Genomic DNA, 15,656 nt, shown 5'->3' on the forward strand with positions numbered 1-15,656 from the left:
GTTGTAGGTGTAGTTTTAATATGAGTTTCTCTGGTGTCTTAGTAAATTAGTCACTTTTGTTATGGTCTATATCTTTCTGTACTGTTTGGGTAAGAGCCTGGGAAAAATCTCAAGAGTTTTCCTCTAAGTGGACTTTTCTCTGCTGGCAAGTTTCCAGGCCTTTTTGTCTGGTGGTTCTTACTTTTAGGGAAGTCCAGTTTAGTTATCTTTTCACTTAAAGTTAGATGTTTTCTTTTCAAAATAATTTAGTAGTGGTGTTGATAGAGAAGTCATCTGTTGTTGACCCGCATCGACTTTTAGAGGCTCTGTTATCTTGCTTGGCACATTTTAACTATGGTTTGAGTCAGTTTCTGTATTGCATTACTGGGAAGGCCAGGCATCATCTCCATTTATCCCCTGTAAGTATCTACTTTCCTTTGACCTGTTTCTTGGTAAGACTAATTTTTTTTTTTTTTTTTTTTTCTGACCAAAGTGCTAGTTTTCTCATGGACCTGGTGTTCTCATATGAATGGGTCTAGTTCTGCATTTTCTTGTTTTCCATTGGCATAATTGGCTGTCCTAGTTTAAAGCGCTCTGTCTTAGTCACTGTGGTTTAATGTTCTTTTCCTAGGTTATAGTTAATCCTCTTGTGTGTCTGGTTCAGTGCCTGCCCTTAGCATTTCCCCATATACTTGAGGAAAATCTTGTCGACTCCTAAAGTTATTAAACATTATTTATTTTAGCTTCCCCTTTTCCCTGTTGTGTTCTGTTCTGGTGAGTTACAGTGTGTCCATGTTGCATGTATTTTCCTCCTGATGCTTTGCTGGCCTTGATTGTTCCACTCATTTTCTTGTCAGATAATTATTACCTTTCATTTAGGAAATGCTGTTGACTGTTGCCTCAGATTTCTTCCCTGACCTGAGGATCTGTTGGAGCTCTTCCTCAGTCACCTTTTTCCCTAGTGTTAGAAGGAGCAGCTGTACCTCACAGCATGTCTTTTTCAGCCTTCTCACTTCCTCATTTTTATTACTCATCATCTGGAGAGTAAGCCATTTCTGTTTGATATATATGCAAATTTTCACTTAGTTCTCAAATCATATAACTTGTGAAATTATGTGAAGTATTTTTCTTTAGCTTTTTATTTCTTTCCTTTAACATTTCCAATATAGTATTATCATTAATAATAGTTAAATGCTTGAATATGGCAGTGTACCTTTAGTTACTTCTTATTCTGTCTAATAAGAGAATAAATAGCTCTTCAAATTTGTGGGACTTTTCTGAATTTGCTTATTCTCCAGTTTGTTTGTTTACCCATGTTTATTATTTTAGTGACAATGTGCTCTTTGGTGTTGGACACTAAAATGGACATCCACTGTCCATTTTCCAGGGCATTTTGGAATGAGGGGATGCAGTTCTTACATGACAATGCTACTGTGCATTATGTATCATTAAGATGCTGTGGAAATAATATTTAATCTTTTCTAAACAAGAAAGGTCTGAATGCCATGTATATGGCTTACTGTCTGTTAATTAAGATACTATAAATAATAGCTATTTTAGTACAGTTTTATTTTTTAACATTTTATTTGTCTTTATTAACTATATCTTCTTTGTAATAGTATTATGTTAATGTACATCTTCAAATAATAATTACTTTTTTGCAGAACCAAAGAATTCCATCAGATATGGTATTTCTTAGAACTTCAGAGAAAGCAGGTAACTTTTAATATTTTCTTTTACATTGCTGCAGGTTTTTTGTTTTTTTTGTTTTTTTTTTTTTTGGACAGGGTGTTACTGTTTAGCTCTACCTGACCTGGAGAGCAGACTGGCCTAAAACTCACTGGCCTAGAAGTCTGCTTGCCTCTGCCTTCCAAATGTTGAGATTAAAGGCATAAATCACCATGCTTAATTTGATTGCTTTGTTTTCAAAATTAAAAGTAAGTTTTCTGCCTATAAAATTTATTTTTATATTTTAAATTAATTTCAAATGACACTTTGGGAGGGTTTCAAGACAGGGTTTCTCTGTATTGCTTTAGAGGTCGTCTGGCTCTGTAGACCAGGCTGGCCCTGAACTCACAGAGATCCACCTGCCTCTGCCTCCCGAGTGCAGGGATTAAAGGTATGAGCCACCAACACCCAGCCAAATGACACTTAATTATTGAGATATATATATATATATCAATTTTTTTTTTTAATCTGACTTTGGTGCTTAGTAATTGCTTGAAAAGTTACCTGAGTAGATTGTGATTCATACTAGTTTTGAGAACCTAATTACTTCAATAACAGCATAACTCAAAATTTGATTGCTGGTTTACAATAGTTATTTTGTGTGTGTGTGTGTGTGTGTGTGTGTGTGTGCGCGTGCGCGCGCACACGCGCGCGTGCACACACATACATACACACAGTAGTAATTGTCGTTTTCACTACAGAAGAGAACAGCATCTAGCTGTGGATTCCTGCACTGTAGTTATGGGTACTTGCCATGACCAGTTCATTGTCTCTGTGTGTGGTAGCACACAGATAGCCCAAGTGTACCTAGGCACTTTTCTTATATTGGAAAGAACTATGCATAGGGGCATAGACATTTTGAGCCTTGGTGCGTTGCCATGGGCTTCATGGGAAGAACAATATTTCTCATGTGACTAATTAGAAAAGTCAGGGAATCTCTGTCAGTGTCTTCTAGGCCAGGTGCTAATGACTGACCTGGCTGTGTCGGCACACTTCTGTTATTTCTGTCCCTGGGCTGAGGCAGCATATCAAGGGATGCCCCTAGCTCCTTTCAGCCCTGTACCTTGTAAAACTCAGTCATTTTTTTCATTTTTTAGGTTCACCTTGAATGCTATTTGTTAAGTATGAATACCCTTCAAAGGCCTGGGTTGGGTTCAGAGTTCATTATTTATTTCCCCTGTGAGAAGCACTGTACTTAAAAGTCAGGCTTGAATGGTATGGGCTTGTGCATGTGAGAGGCCAGAAGAGGGTGTCAGTCCCGCTGAAGCTGGAGTTGAAGTCAGTTGTGAGCCATCCCATGTGGGTGCCCGGACTGGAACTTATATCCTCTTCAAGAGCAAGGTGGCTCTTAACCGGAGCCATCTGGAGCCATCTGTCCAGCCCAAAGCGGGATGCTTTTAAACAAATATTTGAGTCATGCTAAAGAGAGGCTCTTGTCTATAGCACTGTCCTGTGCTGTGGTTGCTTACCTTGTGGAGGAGCTGCCATGGGGACAAAAGCTTTCTCCATGGTAATCAAAGGACCTGTGAGCTGATATTTATTTTCTGTTACTTAGTGTGAGTTATTTTCCCAGCACTGTAGAGACTGGCCAGGTGCTCCTCAGATCATTAAGCATCATGGTTACAAGTTTGTCCTTTATTGTGGCTTAAGACCCTGTCACTGTTTCTAATCCCAGTTACTTAGAAGTTGTATTACTGAGTTTTATCAAGAGACATTTTCTTTTTAGAATGTTTCTGTTTTGAGAACACTGTTTGGCAATATTAGGATAATGTACTCTTTTTCCAAAGCATTTCTGTCTAACAAATGTGCTGTGGCCTTCTCCCGTTGTAGCAGTCTCTCAGTAGGCTTCATTCATAACTTGGTACCTTTGGAGTAGCAGTGTTTCCCAGCGCTGTGGGCTTCCATGAGGCCTACATCTCCTGAGAGGCTGAGCTGCTTAGCTGTGGGCATGTGCAAGAATGTAGACCTCTTGGTTATCATGTATAGCACCTTCGTCTTTCTAGTTTTGACATCTAGGGTTTTTTTGTCAGGATTTTTGCCTCTTTAGTCATAAAGGATGTATTTGGAATTATGGAGTGCCTTTGTGTGTGTGTGTGTGTGTGTTTTTTTTTTTTTTTTTTTTTTTTGTGATGCCTTTATTTTAATATCAGAGTAGTACTGGCCTTAGTGTCCATAGGGATTATTCTGTCCCATTCTACATTTTGGAAGAATCTGAGAAGAAGTTGTATTCTTTAAATGCTTGGTACAATTCATCCATGAAGTGATGTGGGTCTGGCCTTTGAGGGTCTTTGTTTTGTTTTTAATTTCTAATTACTTGCTAAAGGCCTACTCACATTGTCTTTTTCTTCTTGAATCAGTTTTTGTAGTTTGTGTCCTTTTTTTCCCAATTAGTCTCCTTTAGGTTTTCTAATTCATAGGCATGTCACAATAATTCCCTCATGATCTTTTAAAAACGGTTTCTATAACAATAGTAGTGATGTTCCCTCCTTTGTTCTTGGTTTTAATAATTTGAGTCTTCCATTTGCTTTTTTTACTCTGGCTAAAAGGTTGTCAATGTTATTGACCTGTTGGAAGAACTAGCTTTGGGTTTCAATGATTTGTTTTAGTTGTTTGACTGTTCTTTATTTCATTTAATGGCACCTGCCATTTTCTTCATTTTGTCTGTTTTTGGTTCAGATTGATACTGTGCCTGTAGCTTCTTAATGGTAGAAAGTTTAGATTGTCGGTTTTGGTTATTTTTAACGTGGGTGTTTACAATTATGAATTTCTACCTGCACTTTTTCTCATTGTCTTCATAAGCTTCACACTGTTGTTCATTTCCATACTTCTTAAAGTATTCTCTAATCCCTTGACTTTTCATCATTGATCCATTGTTTTGTTATTAATATGTTGTTTAATTTCCACATTTGTAAAGTTCCCAGATTTGCTTCTGCCATGATTTCCAAGTCATTCTGCTGTTGTCTCATTCTGACTCACCCAAATTTGGGTTATGGGGTGGGTGTGTGTGTGTGTGTGTGTGTGTGTGTGTGTGTGTGTGTGTGTGCGCGCGCGCGCGCGCATGCTCCCTGTACTGAGCAGGGTGAGATGCTGTTTTAAAAAACAAGCAAGGCAAACAAAAACAATATTCTAAACACAAAAATGGTTTGGGAAATTACTTTTAAAAAGAAAAGATTATAATTTTGTTGGGGAGTAAATTGTGAACGGCATACAGTACTGTAAAGTTGGAAGATGGTTATAAATGCTGATTTTTTTGTTTTTTCAGAGATGGTATCTGAGGGCAGGAAACTGAGAACACCATTTTTAAAACTATGCAGTTCCTGATAGTTTTGGAAATTTGCCAATTTTCTCCTCATTTCTCATTGCATCGTGGCATGGCAGAGAATGAGTGGGACATCAGAGTATTAGTAGACGAGTTATTTGTGGAAGCCTCAGATAGGGAGCAGTCCAGTCAATGACTGTTTCTCCAGCCTTGCCCTGACTCCCATGTTCCTGGGAAGGTTCGTCTCTGTGGGCTAATGATGTTTAGTATTTTGATGGTCATGAATCCACTTGAGAATCCTGATTTTTCTTTTGCCTTAGAAAAATGTACACAGTATACATGATTATTACATTTTTATTAGTTATATACTTAATCCTACATGAGTACTTGTAGATTTGAGTTTAGGACCTCAGTGTAGTTGTAGTCTGACTTAACCTCTTATGGTTCTGTTATAGCCTTCTGTTTGTCAAATTTAATTGTTAAAATATTACTACTCATTCATATGCAGATATTGAGAAATCAGATTGCTTTTTTCTGTGTCTTCCTTTTACAAATGGATCAAATATCTTCCAAATTTGTCGTAATATTTCCTTCAGTCTGGATTCTTAGTTTCAGAAACTCTTGAGTAATTTTTGCTCTCTTTTAACTGTAAAACTTTGTCAAAATAACAGTGAAAATGTAACATTTACCTTCAGCTAATCTTGTTTTAAACATGGTTGCCTATCACCTCAAGACCAGCAGCTTCCAACTCAAGGTCTTCTTCATTAATAACCACAATCATTCCTTCTTCCCTTTGTTTTACAGTAGCCCAACTCTTGAGATATTTCATCACTGGGTTTCTACATAACCACAGGTTTTTATCCAGTTGTAACCCTCTTGGCCATCTCCTCTTCCCTAGATTGGCTTTACTTGGGCAATTGTATTTCATGCTGTTTTATAGCTCTTCTCCCTGGGGCATAGAGGGGCATTTTATATGAAGGTCAGCAAAATGTAGTTGTGTGGTTTTAGTGATTTTGTGTGATTTTAAGAAATTAACTAAAGTTTCACTGTTGTCTAGGTATTTTCAGAAAATAAACATTCAGGATTTTTTTGTGTTATTTACTAACATTATTTCTTTGCTTTCCAATTTTAGTTTTTTAAAAAAATCCTTTGTAGCATATCATTTTTTATGATAAAATTCTAATCTTTGGTCAGGTAGGAATCCTAAGTGTAACATCGTGGTTTAGAGCTGGACAATAGCATCCAGGTGCTTGTCAATACAGCATATTAAGTCAATTCATGGCATTTTATTGACTGGGTATTAATAAGAGTATTCTATTGAGCCATGGCTGGATTGTTTAGAATGTAAATGGAGCTGTTGATGGACCCGGTGACTGATGACTTTAATTCCAATTAATCAATTGTTCCATCAGTTTCTTAATTCAGATCAAATATCTCCTGAGTGCACACAGTTCTTTTAGTGGTATTAGCAGAAATGAATGCTTTAGAACTAATTTTCATCAATCTCTTATAAATGCCAATATCCTTTTCACTTGTATCTAAGTGATAACGTTATAGCTTAAGTGTTTGGAATACGATGCAGAGCCTCTGCTGTCACTTGTTAATGGGATGAGGCTAGGTAAGTGACACGTTGTTCTCATCCACCTTATCTCTATAGAAAGATGTATCTTGCCACCAGTTTAAAAATTTCATGCAGTCATCAAGTCTTATAAATATTTAAAAATCAAGTTCAGTAGTCAGAGATCTGACATTATGAACTCCAAGTCAATGTCTATTTTTCTTTTGTAGGGCATACACTGTAGCTCATCTCTTTCAGAGCTATTGCATATGTGAGCTATTGCAAGTTGTCGGATGATGCTTTAGGATGACTTGTTAATGCTGTGACAGCCTCGCTACCTCACAGGGTCCCTCACTTGATCATCCCTCGATTTGGCTCTTAACGGGACACATATACTAGCTGATCTTAATTTGAGGTCATTAAATCTGTCCTTTCCTGTCAACTCTTGTCAATTATACAAAATAAAATCAAGTATTCATAGGAAATCTGTAATAGGAAATAAACAGTCAATTTAATAATTCAGTTTTACTGAGCTTTAACTAGTATCAGTTATAGCTAGTACTTTCTATTTAAAAAGAAATTACTTGATTGGTCTTGGTAAGACAAGCTACTATGACTACACTTCAGATTTTGTTGTAGCTTTTCCTCTATCACATAAGTTACTTGAATTAGTAATTTTCAGTCTCCTCAGTTCACTTACTCTTTAAATTTCATAAATAGTCTGTACATACTTAACATGGCACATACCTTTTATCTTTAAAGGACTTAAATTGCGGTGCTTATTGTGTTTTTAGTGTTTGATGTGTTGGTTTTGCTTTTGTGTTAGAAATGGAAGATATTTCGGAGCATCTCACCTGTTCCTATTTAAATTTTGGGAAGAGTTTTTAGCAGTGGACAGGCGGAAACTAGAATCTAGTCCATTGAAGTTTCATTTACTCTTTCATCAGAATACATATATTCACCTTTACTATGGAAAAAGAATCAGCCCTGAGTAAACATTAACTTTAGAGTTACCTGATCTGCATTTTTACTGCTCTTTAGCTTTTCTAATCAGCATGTGAAGGATGCTTTCCTTTTCATGATCCTTTTGACGGTGCAAAGCAGTTTGTTTATTCAGTTATGCACCTCTTCCAAAGTGCATGTACTCAGGTGAATATCCTTAACACAACATCAACTGATAAAGCAAATAGTTGAGAAATCTTCTTAAAGCTCTTGGTCTTGCCAGGCTTCAGAGCAGATTCCGATCTCAGACTCTTAGAGTCATTTTCACAATGATAATGCCTACGCTCAGATAGCTAAAGGGATTAAAGAAAAAGTAGTGATGTGCTTCTGGCGTTGGGGCACATTTGAGACAGTAAATTGCTGGCAGCTATGGTTAACTGAAAATGTTTTATGTGAACAACAACAAAATGATCTTTCTACAGAGTAGAAGCAATAGAATATTCACTGGCTTGGTACAGACATTGTTTCTTCTCTGGCAATCAAGGAGAAACAAGGTAATTATAGGCATGGGTTTTCATGACCTCTTTTCATTTCAGATGGTTGTGCTGTAGAAAGGGTTATTGGATGCAGCTATGTGCAGATATAGTCTTACCTACTTTTGTCTTTTCAGATTTCAGAAATAATAAAAGTAATAAACAATCAGTTAATGAGTTTACATAACATACATTCTTGGCAGACTTCATGAAATTTTTCCTATAAGTTTTACAGCATGATTTCAAAGATATTTTTCTTATTGGGTAGATGAAGAAAAAAAAGAACAAAAGCAAGGTTTCCTAATATAAATGTAACCTTACATGGCACAACAGGTAGTACATTGTCAGATCATTGTTTGGCTCCGGGGTGTCTGATTCTTCCTTCTGCCTTCTGCTACACTATAGGAATCCTTAAGTTTTGTTTGTGGGTCTATTATGGTTAACCCTTCATTACATCTTGACAGAATTTAGATTACTTCAAAGATTGGTGAGGGCTACCACTGAGTGCACCCGAAAAGGGAAAAAGTAGAAAACATATCCAGCATTAGTGCTTCTTGTTTTCTGCCTGTCCTTGGTCATATGGCCAATTGTCTTCTGCCATACTGTCTTGCTGCCATAATGATTTGCTGTCCTTAGGACATGAGACCAAATGGCCATGAATTAAATTTGATGAAACCATGAGTCACCATACATCTTGCTCCCTGTGGTTGTGACAGGCATTGTTCACAACAATGAGAACAATAACTAACATAGGGTTACTTTTCTGAGTTGTAGCTTGCTGAAAATATCCAGGTCTTTATGTGACTAGATTCCAGGATCATCCCCAGTATGCACTGTTGTGGAAACCAAGTGTCTCTTAAAGCTGCCAAGTATAAATTGTTGCTGGTTGAAAACTAAGGTAGGCCTTCTGGGTTTTGCTCAAGAGAACCCCTGTGCTAATATCAAATGTTCAGATATATCTTGAGAATAATTGTTTCGGTATTTTTCAGATGTTTTTCCCAAAAAGAATAGACTGAGTCAATGGCAACTGATATCTACTGTAGACCCTGTAGCCAGGAGTTCAGCAACTCCCAAGGCATCTGCAGTTCCCAAGTTAAGACAAAGGCCCTAACTAGGAGGAACTGGCTTGTGTTTGTTTTCCCCAGACCCATGTTGCCGATGCCCTGTTGAAGTAGACTTGGGGTAGAACAATTGACCAACCTTTTGCCACCGGCTCCTAGACATATCTAGGAGCTGTATTCCAGGCTCACAACTCTTGTCACCCCAGTGAGCTTCATCAGGGTGAAGGAAATTTGTGAAGGTCCTATTGCTATGAAGAGACACCATGACTGTAGAAACTCCTATAAAAGAAAGAATTTAATTGGGGCTCGCTTACAGTTCAGAGGTTTATTTAGTTTATTGTTGTCATGATGGGGAGCATGGTAGCACTCAGGCAGACATGGTGCTAGAGAAATAGCTTGAGAGTTCTACATCCAATTCTATAGCCAGCAGGAAGAGAGAGAGCGACACTGGGCCTGACTTGAGCATTTGAAACCCCAAAACCCACCCCCAGTGACACACTTCCTCCAACAAGGCCACACCTCCTTATCTCTGTCAAGTAGCACCACTCCCTAATGCCCATTCTGATTCAAACAACTATATTAAGTATACTGTAGAGTCACTTGAAGAGCAAGTGTTCTCTAGGCCCAGAGAAGTGGCCCAGAGCATCTACTCGGGGGAGAAACAGATACTGAGGACAAGATGTCTGTACCTTTTCCTGAAGACTGGGGCCTGGCAAGGTTCATTACTAACAGGGGCATTGTTGGAAAAACTGGAAGCTGTGCAGCCATCTTTTTAAAGGTGGCAACATGTATAGAAACTTCTCAGGTAGTTCCTGGATCAGACTCTTTCTGGGTTGAGAAACTATTTGCTAGGCTCTTAGGAGCCTTGAGAAGGGACTGGGACACACTCCAAAGGATTCTCCCAGAAACAGCCATTCAGCAGAGCCAAAGTCTTAGTGGCCCGGGAAACACTGAACATGTAGGATGTTTTTGAAATTATATAAAAATAACAGTGATGGCATTCTGTGAAACTTGCAGGGCTCATTCCTCTTCTCCCCCATACTCATGCTCCTTGTCTTGAAACATTGTAAGTAAAGAAGGACAAGCCATGGTTTTCTTAGGGAGCTACCTCAAGGCCAGTGGAATCCTAAGGACAGAAATCTCTAGTTGGGTTTTATTGCAGCTGCAAGTGAGCAGGAAAGGTAGAACTCCCTGTCTGTATCCTCCATTGCTGTAGCACTGGGCATTGACTAAGTGGCTCCAGCCTAGGGCAGAACAGAAGCTATCTCCTGTGCCTCTGGACCAAAGGCTGACATGTTTGCAGTGTAAGATGAGCTCAGAATACTGGTGAATGGTATTGATAGAATATAGAGATATAGCCCCAGGCCTTCCAGTAGCCGAATTGGTAAGGGAGGGAGTAGATGGAGCCTGAAAATTAATGGTGACTTTGATACTATGCTGAGAACAGACACCTGGGAGGTGGAGTTGTCAGTAGTGTTCCTTCAGTGGGGAGGGAGGGGCAGTGACAGGAGAGGTGGATGGAAGGACGTCTAAGGGACTTTCAGTTGTTTACAAGGTGCACACCTTTTCATATTGGAGTATAATATGCATGGAGTATAGTGAGGTTTGTGGGTTTTGTAGGTGTCCTTTTATAATTCAAGTTTATAAGTAACTTGGAATCATTCGCCATGGTTAAGTATGAATTTGATGATTCTTTGTTTTGCTTTTTGTGCTGTTGGGGATTGAATCAAAGGCCTTGCACTAACAAGTGCAGTACAAGTAGTCTATATCCTGTTATGTTTTATGTACTTCGTCTTATTGTTTAAGAATTGCTTTATCGAGCCGGGTGGTGGTGGCGCTTGACTTTAATCCCAGCTCTCGGGAGGCAGAGGCAGGCAGATCTCCAGACACCAGCCTGGTTGGTCTACAAGAGCTAGTTCCAGGTCAGCCTCCAAAGCCAAAGAGAAACCCTGTCCCGAAAAACAAAACAAAACAAAACAAAAGAATTGCTTTATCACAAGCTTATTGTAATTTGTTCTTTAAATTATGTAAAGTATGTGTAATTTCCAAATGAACCCTGTAGGGTATGATCGGGAAGGCTGTAGCTTCTGTGCTATTTATTCCTCTGGTCCCTTCTTCCCTATATAGGTATGTTTCACATATCTGTGTTTGTGCATGTGTGTAACAGTGTGTATGTGTACAGATACATACGGGTGTACTTATACACAGAGCACAGAAGCACATGTATGAATACATAACAAATACCTGTGGATGCACAATACTGCATGCATATAAAAAATACATGCACACAGAAAGAGGCACAAAAGGACGCAAATATGCGTACTTGTAGTTATGACACAGCACACAGATAATGAACATACATATTGAATAATGATAATGAATATACATCTATATAGTACCCTGTTTTCCTCTCTCTTCCTTTACCCCCAACCCACATTATGTCAGTACTTATCAACCCCCCCCTTCAAGAAAGCACTTACTACTGCAAGAATATCCCACTTTAAAAATGTTGATTGCACATGCCTTGCCCTCTCTTTTCTTAAACATAATGTTTTATTTTTTCCCCTGGACAGGGTGTTCTGTAGTCCAAACTGTCCTCAAATGCTCTGTGTAGCTGAGGGTACCATTGAATTCCAGATCCTCTTGTCTCTACCACCCAAGTACTGACATTGCAAGTATGTGCCCCCATTCCTCTGACAAGTCTCTGTCTCTCCCTCTCTCTTTGTCCCCTTTCTTCTCCCCGCTGTGTGTGTGTACTGTATTTTTCCACTTAACAATGTGCCTATGGATCTTTTTTGTAATGTTGAGCTCTTTGCTCTTGTCCTCTTTTAATTGCTGCCTCTGCTGTTTTATTCCACTAGTTCTCTAATCCTTGTGTCAACCTTTCCTTATTGTAAACAGTTACAGCAAATGTTCTATGTGTATCATTTAGCGCATTTGTGTTTGCTTTTTTCCTAGGATCAATTCTGAGAAAAGGGATGATGAGTATGGTCTGAGTAATTAGATTGCTGTGATTCAAATTTTCCCCCTTTTGAAATTTGATGGGTTTGTTATTATGCAATAGTACTTACCTGGGTATTAGCATTTTGCTGTGCTTGTATTACTGAACATTTATGTTGGTCAATTAACATTTTATTACCAATGTAATGTCAGACTCTGAGATATTTTTGTATGTATCTTATTATCTTGTCACCATCAAAACATAGATTAAAAGTAGAAATGATCTAGATAACTTTCTAAAATAAAATAGTAGTTGATATTGAACCTTAACAGGCATGGGCAGGTTGTAGCTCAATGGTTGGGCACTTGTCTAGCATGCTCAAGGCCCTGGGTTTGAGCCATAGAACCAAGCAAAACAGGCACAAATACTGTCACTGCTATCACCATCACTACCACTACAAGAAAAGCAAAGGCACTAAACAGGATGTAAGTGATTGAAAAATAGATTGATGGCTGTCTTTGTACAGATTTATTCTCTGAGCCAAGTGATACCATCTGAAATGAGGGCTTTTAAAGCTGTTTGTTCTTTGGACTATTTAGATGAATCACTTTCTGGGTCCCACTGTGCCGAAATCTGCTCTGAAAACACTTATAGCCCAGGAGAACTCTTCTTCAGTGCGGTTCCAGATGCTGATGTTTTCTCCTCTACCTCCAAGGTTCATGTTTTATCCGCACGGACCAGCTAGATGGTGAGACCGACTGGAAGCTGAAGGTGGCAGTGAGCTGTACACAACGGCTACCAGCCCTAGGGGTGAGCACTAATGGACACTGTTCTCATTCTCTCTCTCTCTCTCTCTCTCTCTCTCTCTCTCTCTCTCTCTCTCTCTCTCTCTCTCTCTCTGTGTGTGTGTCTCTCCCTCCCTCCCTCCCTCCCTCCCTCCCTCCTCCTCCCTCCCTCCCTCTCCTTCTCTCTCCCTCCTTCCTTCTCTCTCTTTAGCAGTGGTTTCTTGGTGGTAAGGAAGTTCCTGTGTAATTTCATTTTCCTCAAGGTCATTACAGATGATGTGGTTTCCTAGTGTGTAGCCTGTTTTAGGTGGTTTTGCATGTGCTGTTGATTTGACACTTAGACTTCTGTTTTTATTTGTTACAAGCTTCTTAGTTAAGTCATCTGAAAAGCTAAGGTCTTGTGTTAACAGGCAGGTGAATCTGTTGCTGAGAACTGGCTGCTTATTTAGTCAGGGTAAGGTATTCTGGGAGAACAGAACAGCCTTGACTTAGCCTGCAGCTTGTCCCTCTGAGGACAGGAGACTCTGATGTGGAGGACATGAGCACTGCTGTCCTTTATGCTGAGGGAAGGGGGAGGTCCTTTCAGACAACAGATCACAGTTGCTTAGTGGGCCCCCCCCACACACTCAGGGAAGCTTTGAGGGCCTAGAACAGGATCACAGATGTTTGTGGATTCAGTGATTTCTAAAGAGGCTCTCCTGTTTGTCAGAAGCACCTCTGCCAGTTTACCTGTTCTTTCCCTCCCTCCTCCCTCTTTCCTGCCTCCCTCCCTCCCTACTTAAAAACAAACTACAGTTGTAACAGCTGATGCTTGTTTCTTGTTAGTTTATTTATAGTGCAAATCAAGATTTGCTGGCCTTCTATGGACAGAAGAAAGCTTGCAATTGCTTAAGAGTGGCCTTTTAACTCAGCAGTATTGCCAAGAGAAGAAGGGCTTCTGAGGGAGTAAACTGTGTGGTTTTTGACCTCCATAGACAACAGGTGCTTCCTCCACTGTGTGTCGGACTTGGGCAGATTTTGCTTTTTGGGGTATTTTAGTGTTGTCTGTGTTTAAGGTAGTTTCTAAGCTTAGAGTTCATTCCGTCAGTGTTTTCTATCTTTACATCTTCACCAAAACCAACTGGACTCTAACCAGGTTTCTTTATTCCTTCCTATGTGAAGGAATACAGGGTTTCTCGCTGGGTGACATTGACGATTAATTGTCTTCTCTAGTAGCACCATGCGGCACCATGAAGCTTTGTCAGTAGGGGAGAAGCTGCTCATTGGGCACCAGCTCAATTCTTCTGTGTTTGATGACATAAATAGTTGGTGTTTTCTGCAGTAGGACCTTGCTATCAGAATGTAGAGAGTAATCAATACCCTGTGATGGTTAAGCCAGTGTTTGATCCTTCTCACCTATGTATAAAGGCAGGCATGCAGGAAAATCCTTATTTCAGGAAGGTAGAGGCTCAACATAGAGAGGTGGACAGCTATTGAGGAACAGCATTAAATCTTGAGCCCACCCCACCCCATTCAAAGAAAACATGTAATGAGATACCATCCTCACCTTTCAGGGTTGCATTCGACTTCATGTATGACTATGGTACTCAGTTATTCATGGATGTTCTTGATCAGGTTGAAGACATTTTTTACCTAGTCGAGTTTGCTCAGAGGCTTGATAACTGTATGTGACGGGGTGTAGTAAAGAAACTGCTGACATGACTGCCCTATGATATAGTTAAGATTTTTATTGAGAGAGGGTGGGGGGAGAGAGAGCGAGCGAGCAGCCCCAGAGATGTCTGGAAGACTCCAGAGCTGAGAGAGAAAGAACTAGGTTGGACATAGCCAGCAGAGTGGACATGGCCAGGGTTAGGGAAATGGGAGAGGAGGAGAGAAGATGGTGAGATCACAAGAGAGGACAGAGCAGAGCAAAACTGGAAGTGAGAATTGGACAGACAACAGTCAAGTTAAAAGGCTGAGCAGCTGGGGAGGGAGGCCCAGGAGCTGGAGGGAGTTTAGGGTGGGGAGGAGGTAAGAAGGGTACTGAGGGGGCCTGGAGGTCAGCTTTGATATGCAACCCCAGGTAGCCATATGCCACTTCTTCCAGAGGGAAGGGATTCCTTTTTTTGCAGAAGGGAAGTGGTTTTACAAGTTCCCCAGGAACGTTGACTCCAGAAATCCTCCTGTTGTTCAGTTTTATCTGGTTTCTGGATTGTTGGACAGCCTGAGGCCTAACAGTAACAAATGGATATTCCATTTTATTTCAGAGGCATTTCTGTATTTTTGGAGATGATCCTGTGTTTTTTCCACCTTTAGTAATATACTAATACATAATGTCTCTTGCTTTTATACGGGCATTGTTTTTGTGCCAACCACAGAATGGGCTAAATTCCACTCTGCTGCCTTATAATATTGTATGGAGTCTTTTTGCATCTTGTGTTTTTGATATAGTTGTCATGAGTAGTCCCTGCTGGTTTTTATGTATGTAACAGATTTACCTTTGAAATTCTCTGGAAAGGATTTTAACTACATATTGTGTTTCTTTACTAGGTATAGACCTGACTGGATTTTTTTCATCAGTTCATGGTACTTAATTCTGCTGCTAGGAATTTCATCATCTCTGTCGTTTTTTGGATATCTCTATTTGAAAACTTTTGTCCTTGTCACAAAGGTCACACTTTCCTGCTTTGCATGTTCAGTGTTTTTTTTTTTTTTAATTTGAATTACAAACAAGATTGGATTAAATGACAATCCCAGTTCTCTTCTCCCTCTCTTCCTCCACTACCACCCCCCAACTAAAAAACCTACCTATCACATATCCTTTCTTCTAATCAACACCTGACTCAACCTTTCTGCTCCCTCATGACCTCTGCATCCTTCCTTTTCTTCCC

General features: G+C 39.6%; 1 protein-coding gene across 8 annotated transcripts in view; it reads left to right on the forward strand.

The window, feature by feature from the left end:
- The window catches only part of Atp9b (ATPase phospholipid transporting 9B (putative)), a 189,670-nt gene that overhangs the window by 42,948 nt on the left and 131,066 nt on the right, over positions 1-15,656 (forward strand). For all 8 annotated transcript variants that reach the window (XR_004768406.1, XR_003482992.2, XR_003482993.2 and 5 more), the window contains 2 exons: positions 1,644-1,695; positions 12,717-12,811. Coding sequence is in view for 5 of the 8 variants with exons in the window: in XM_035440311.1 (XP_035296202.1) it covers positions 1,644-1,695; positions 12,717-12,811 (147 nt within the window). In the remaining 3 variants the exon portion in view is untranslated. The remainder of the gene's footprint in view (positions 1-1,643; positions 1,696-12,716; positions 12,812-15,656) is intronic.

Source organism: Cricetulus griseus, chromosome 2, assembly GCF_003668045.3.
Source record: "Cricetulus griseus strain 17A/GY chromosome 2, alternate assembly CriGri-PICRH-1.0, whole genome shotgun sequence".
NCBI lineage: Eukaryota > Metazoa > Chordata > Mammalia > Rodentia > Cricetidae > Cricetulus > Cricetulus griseus.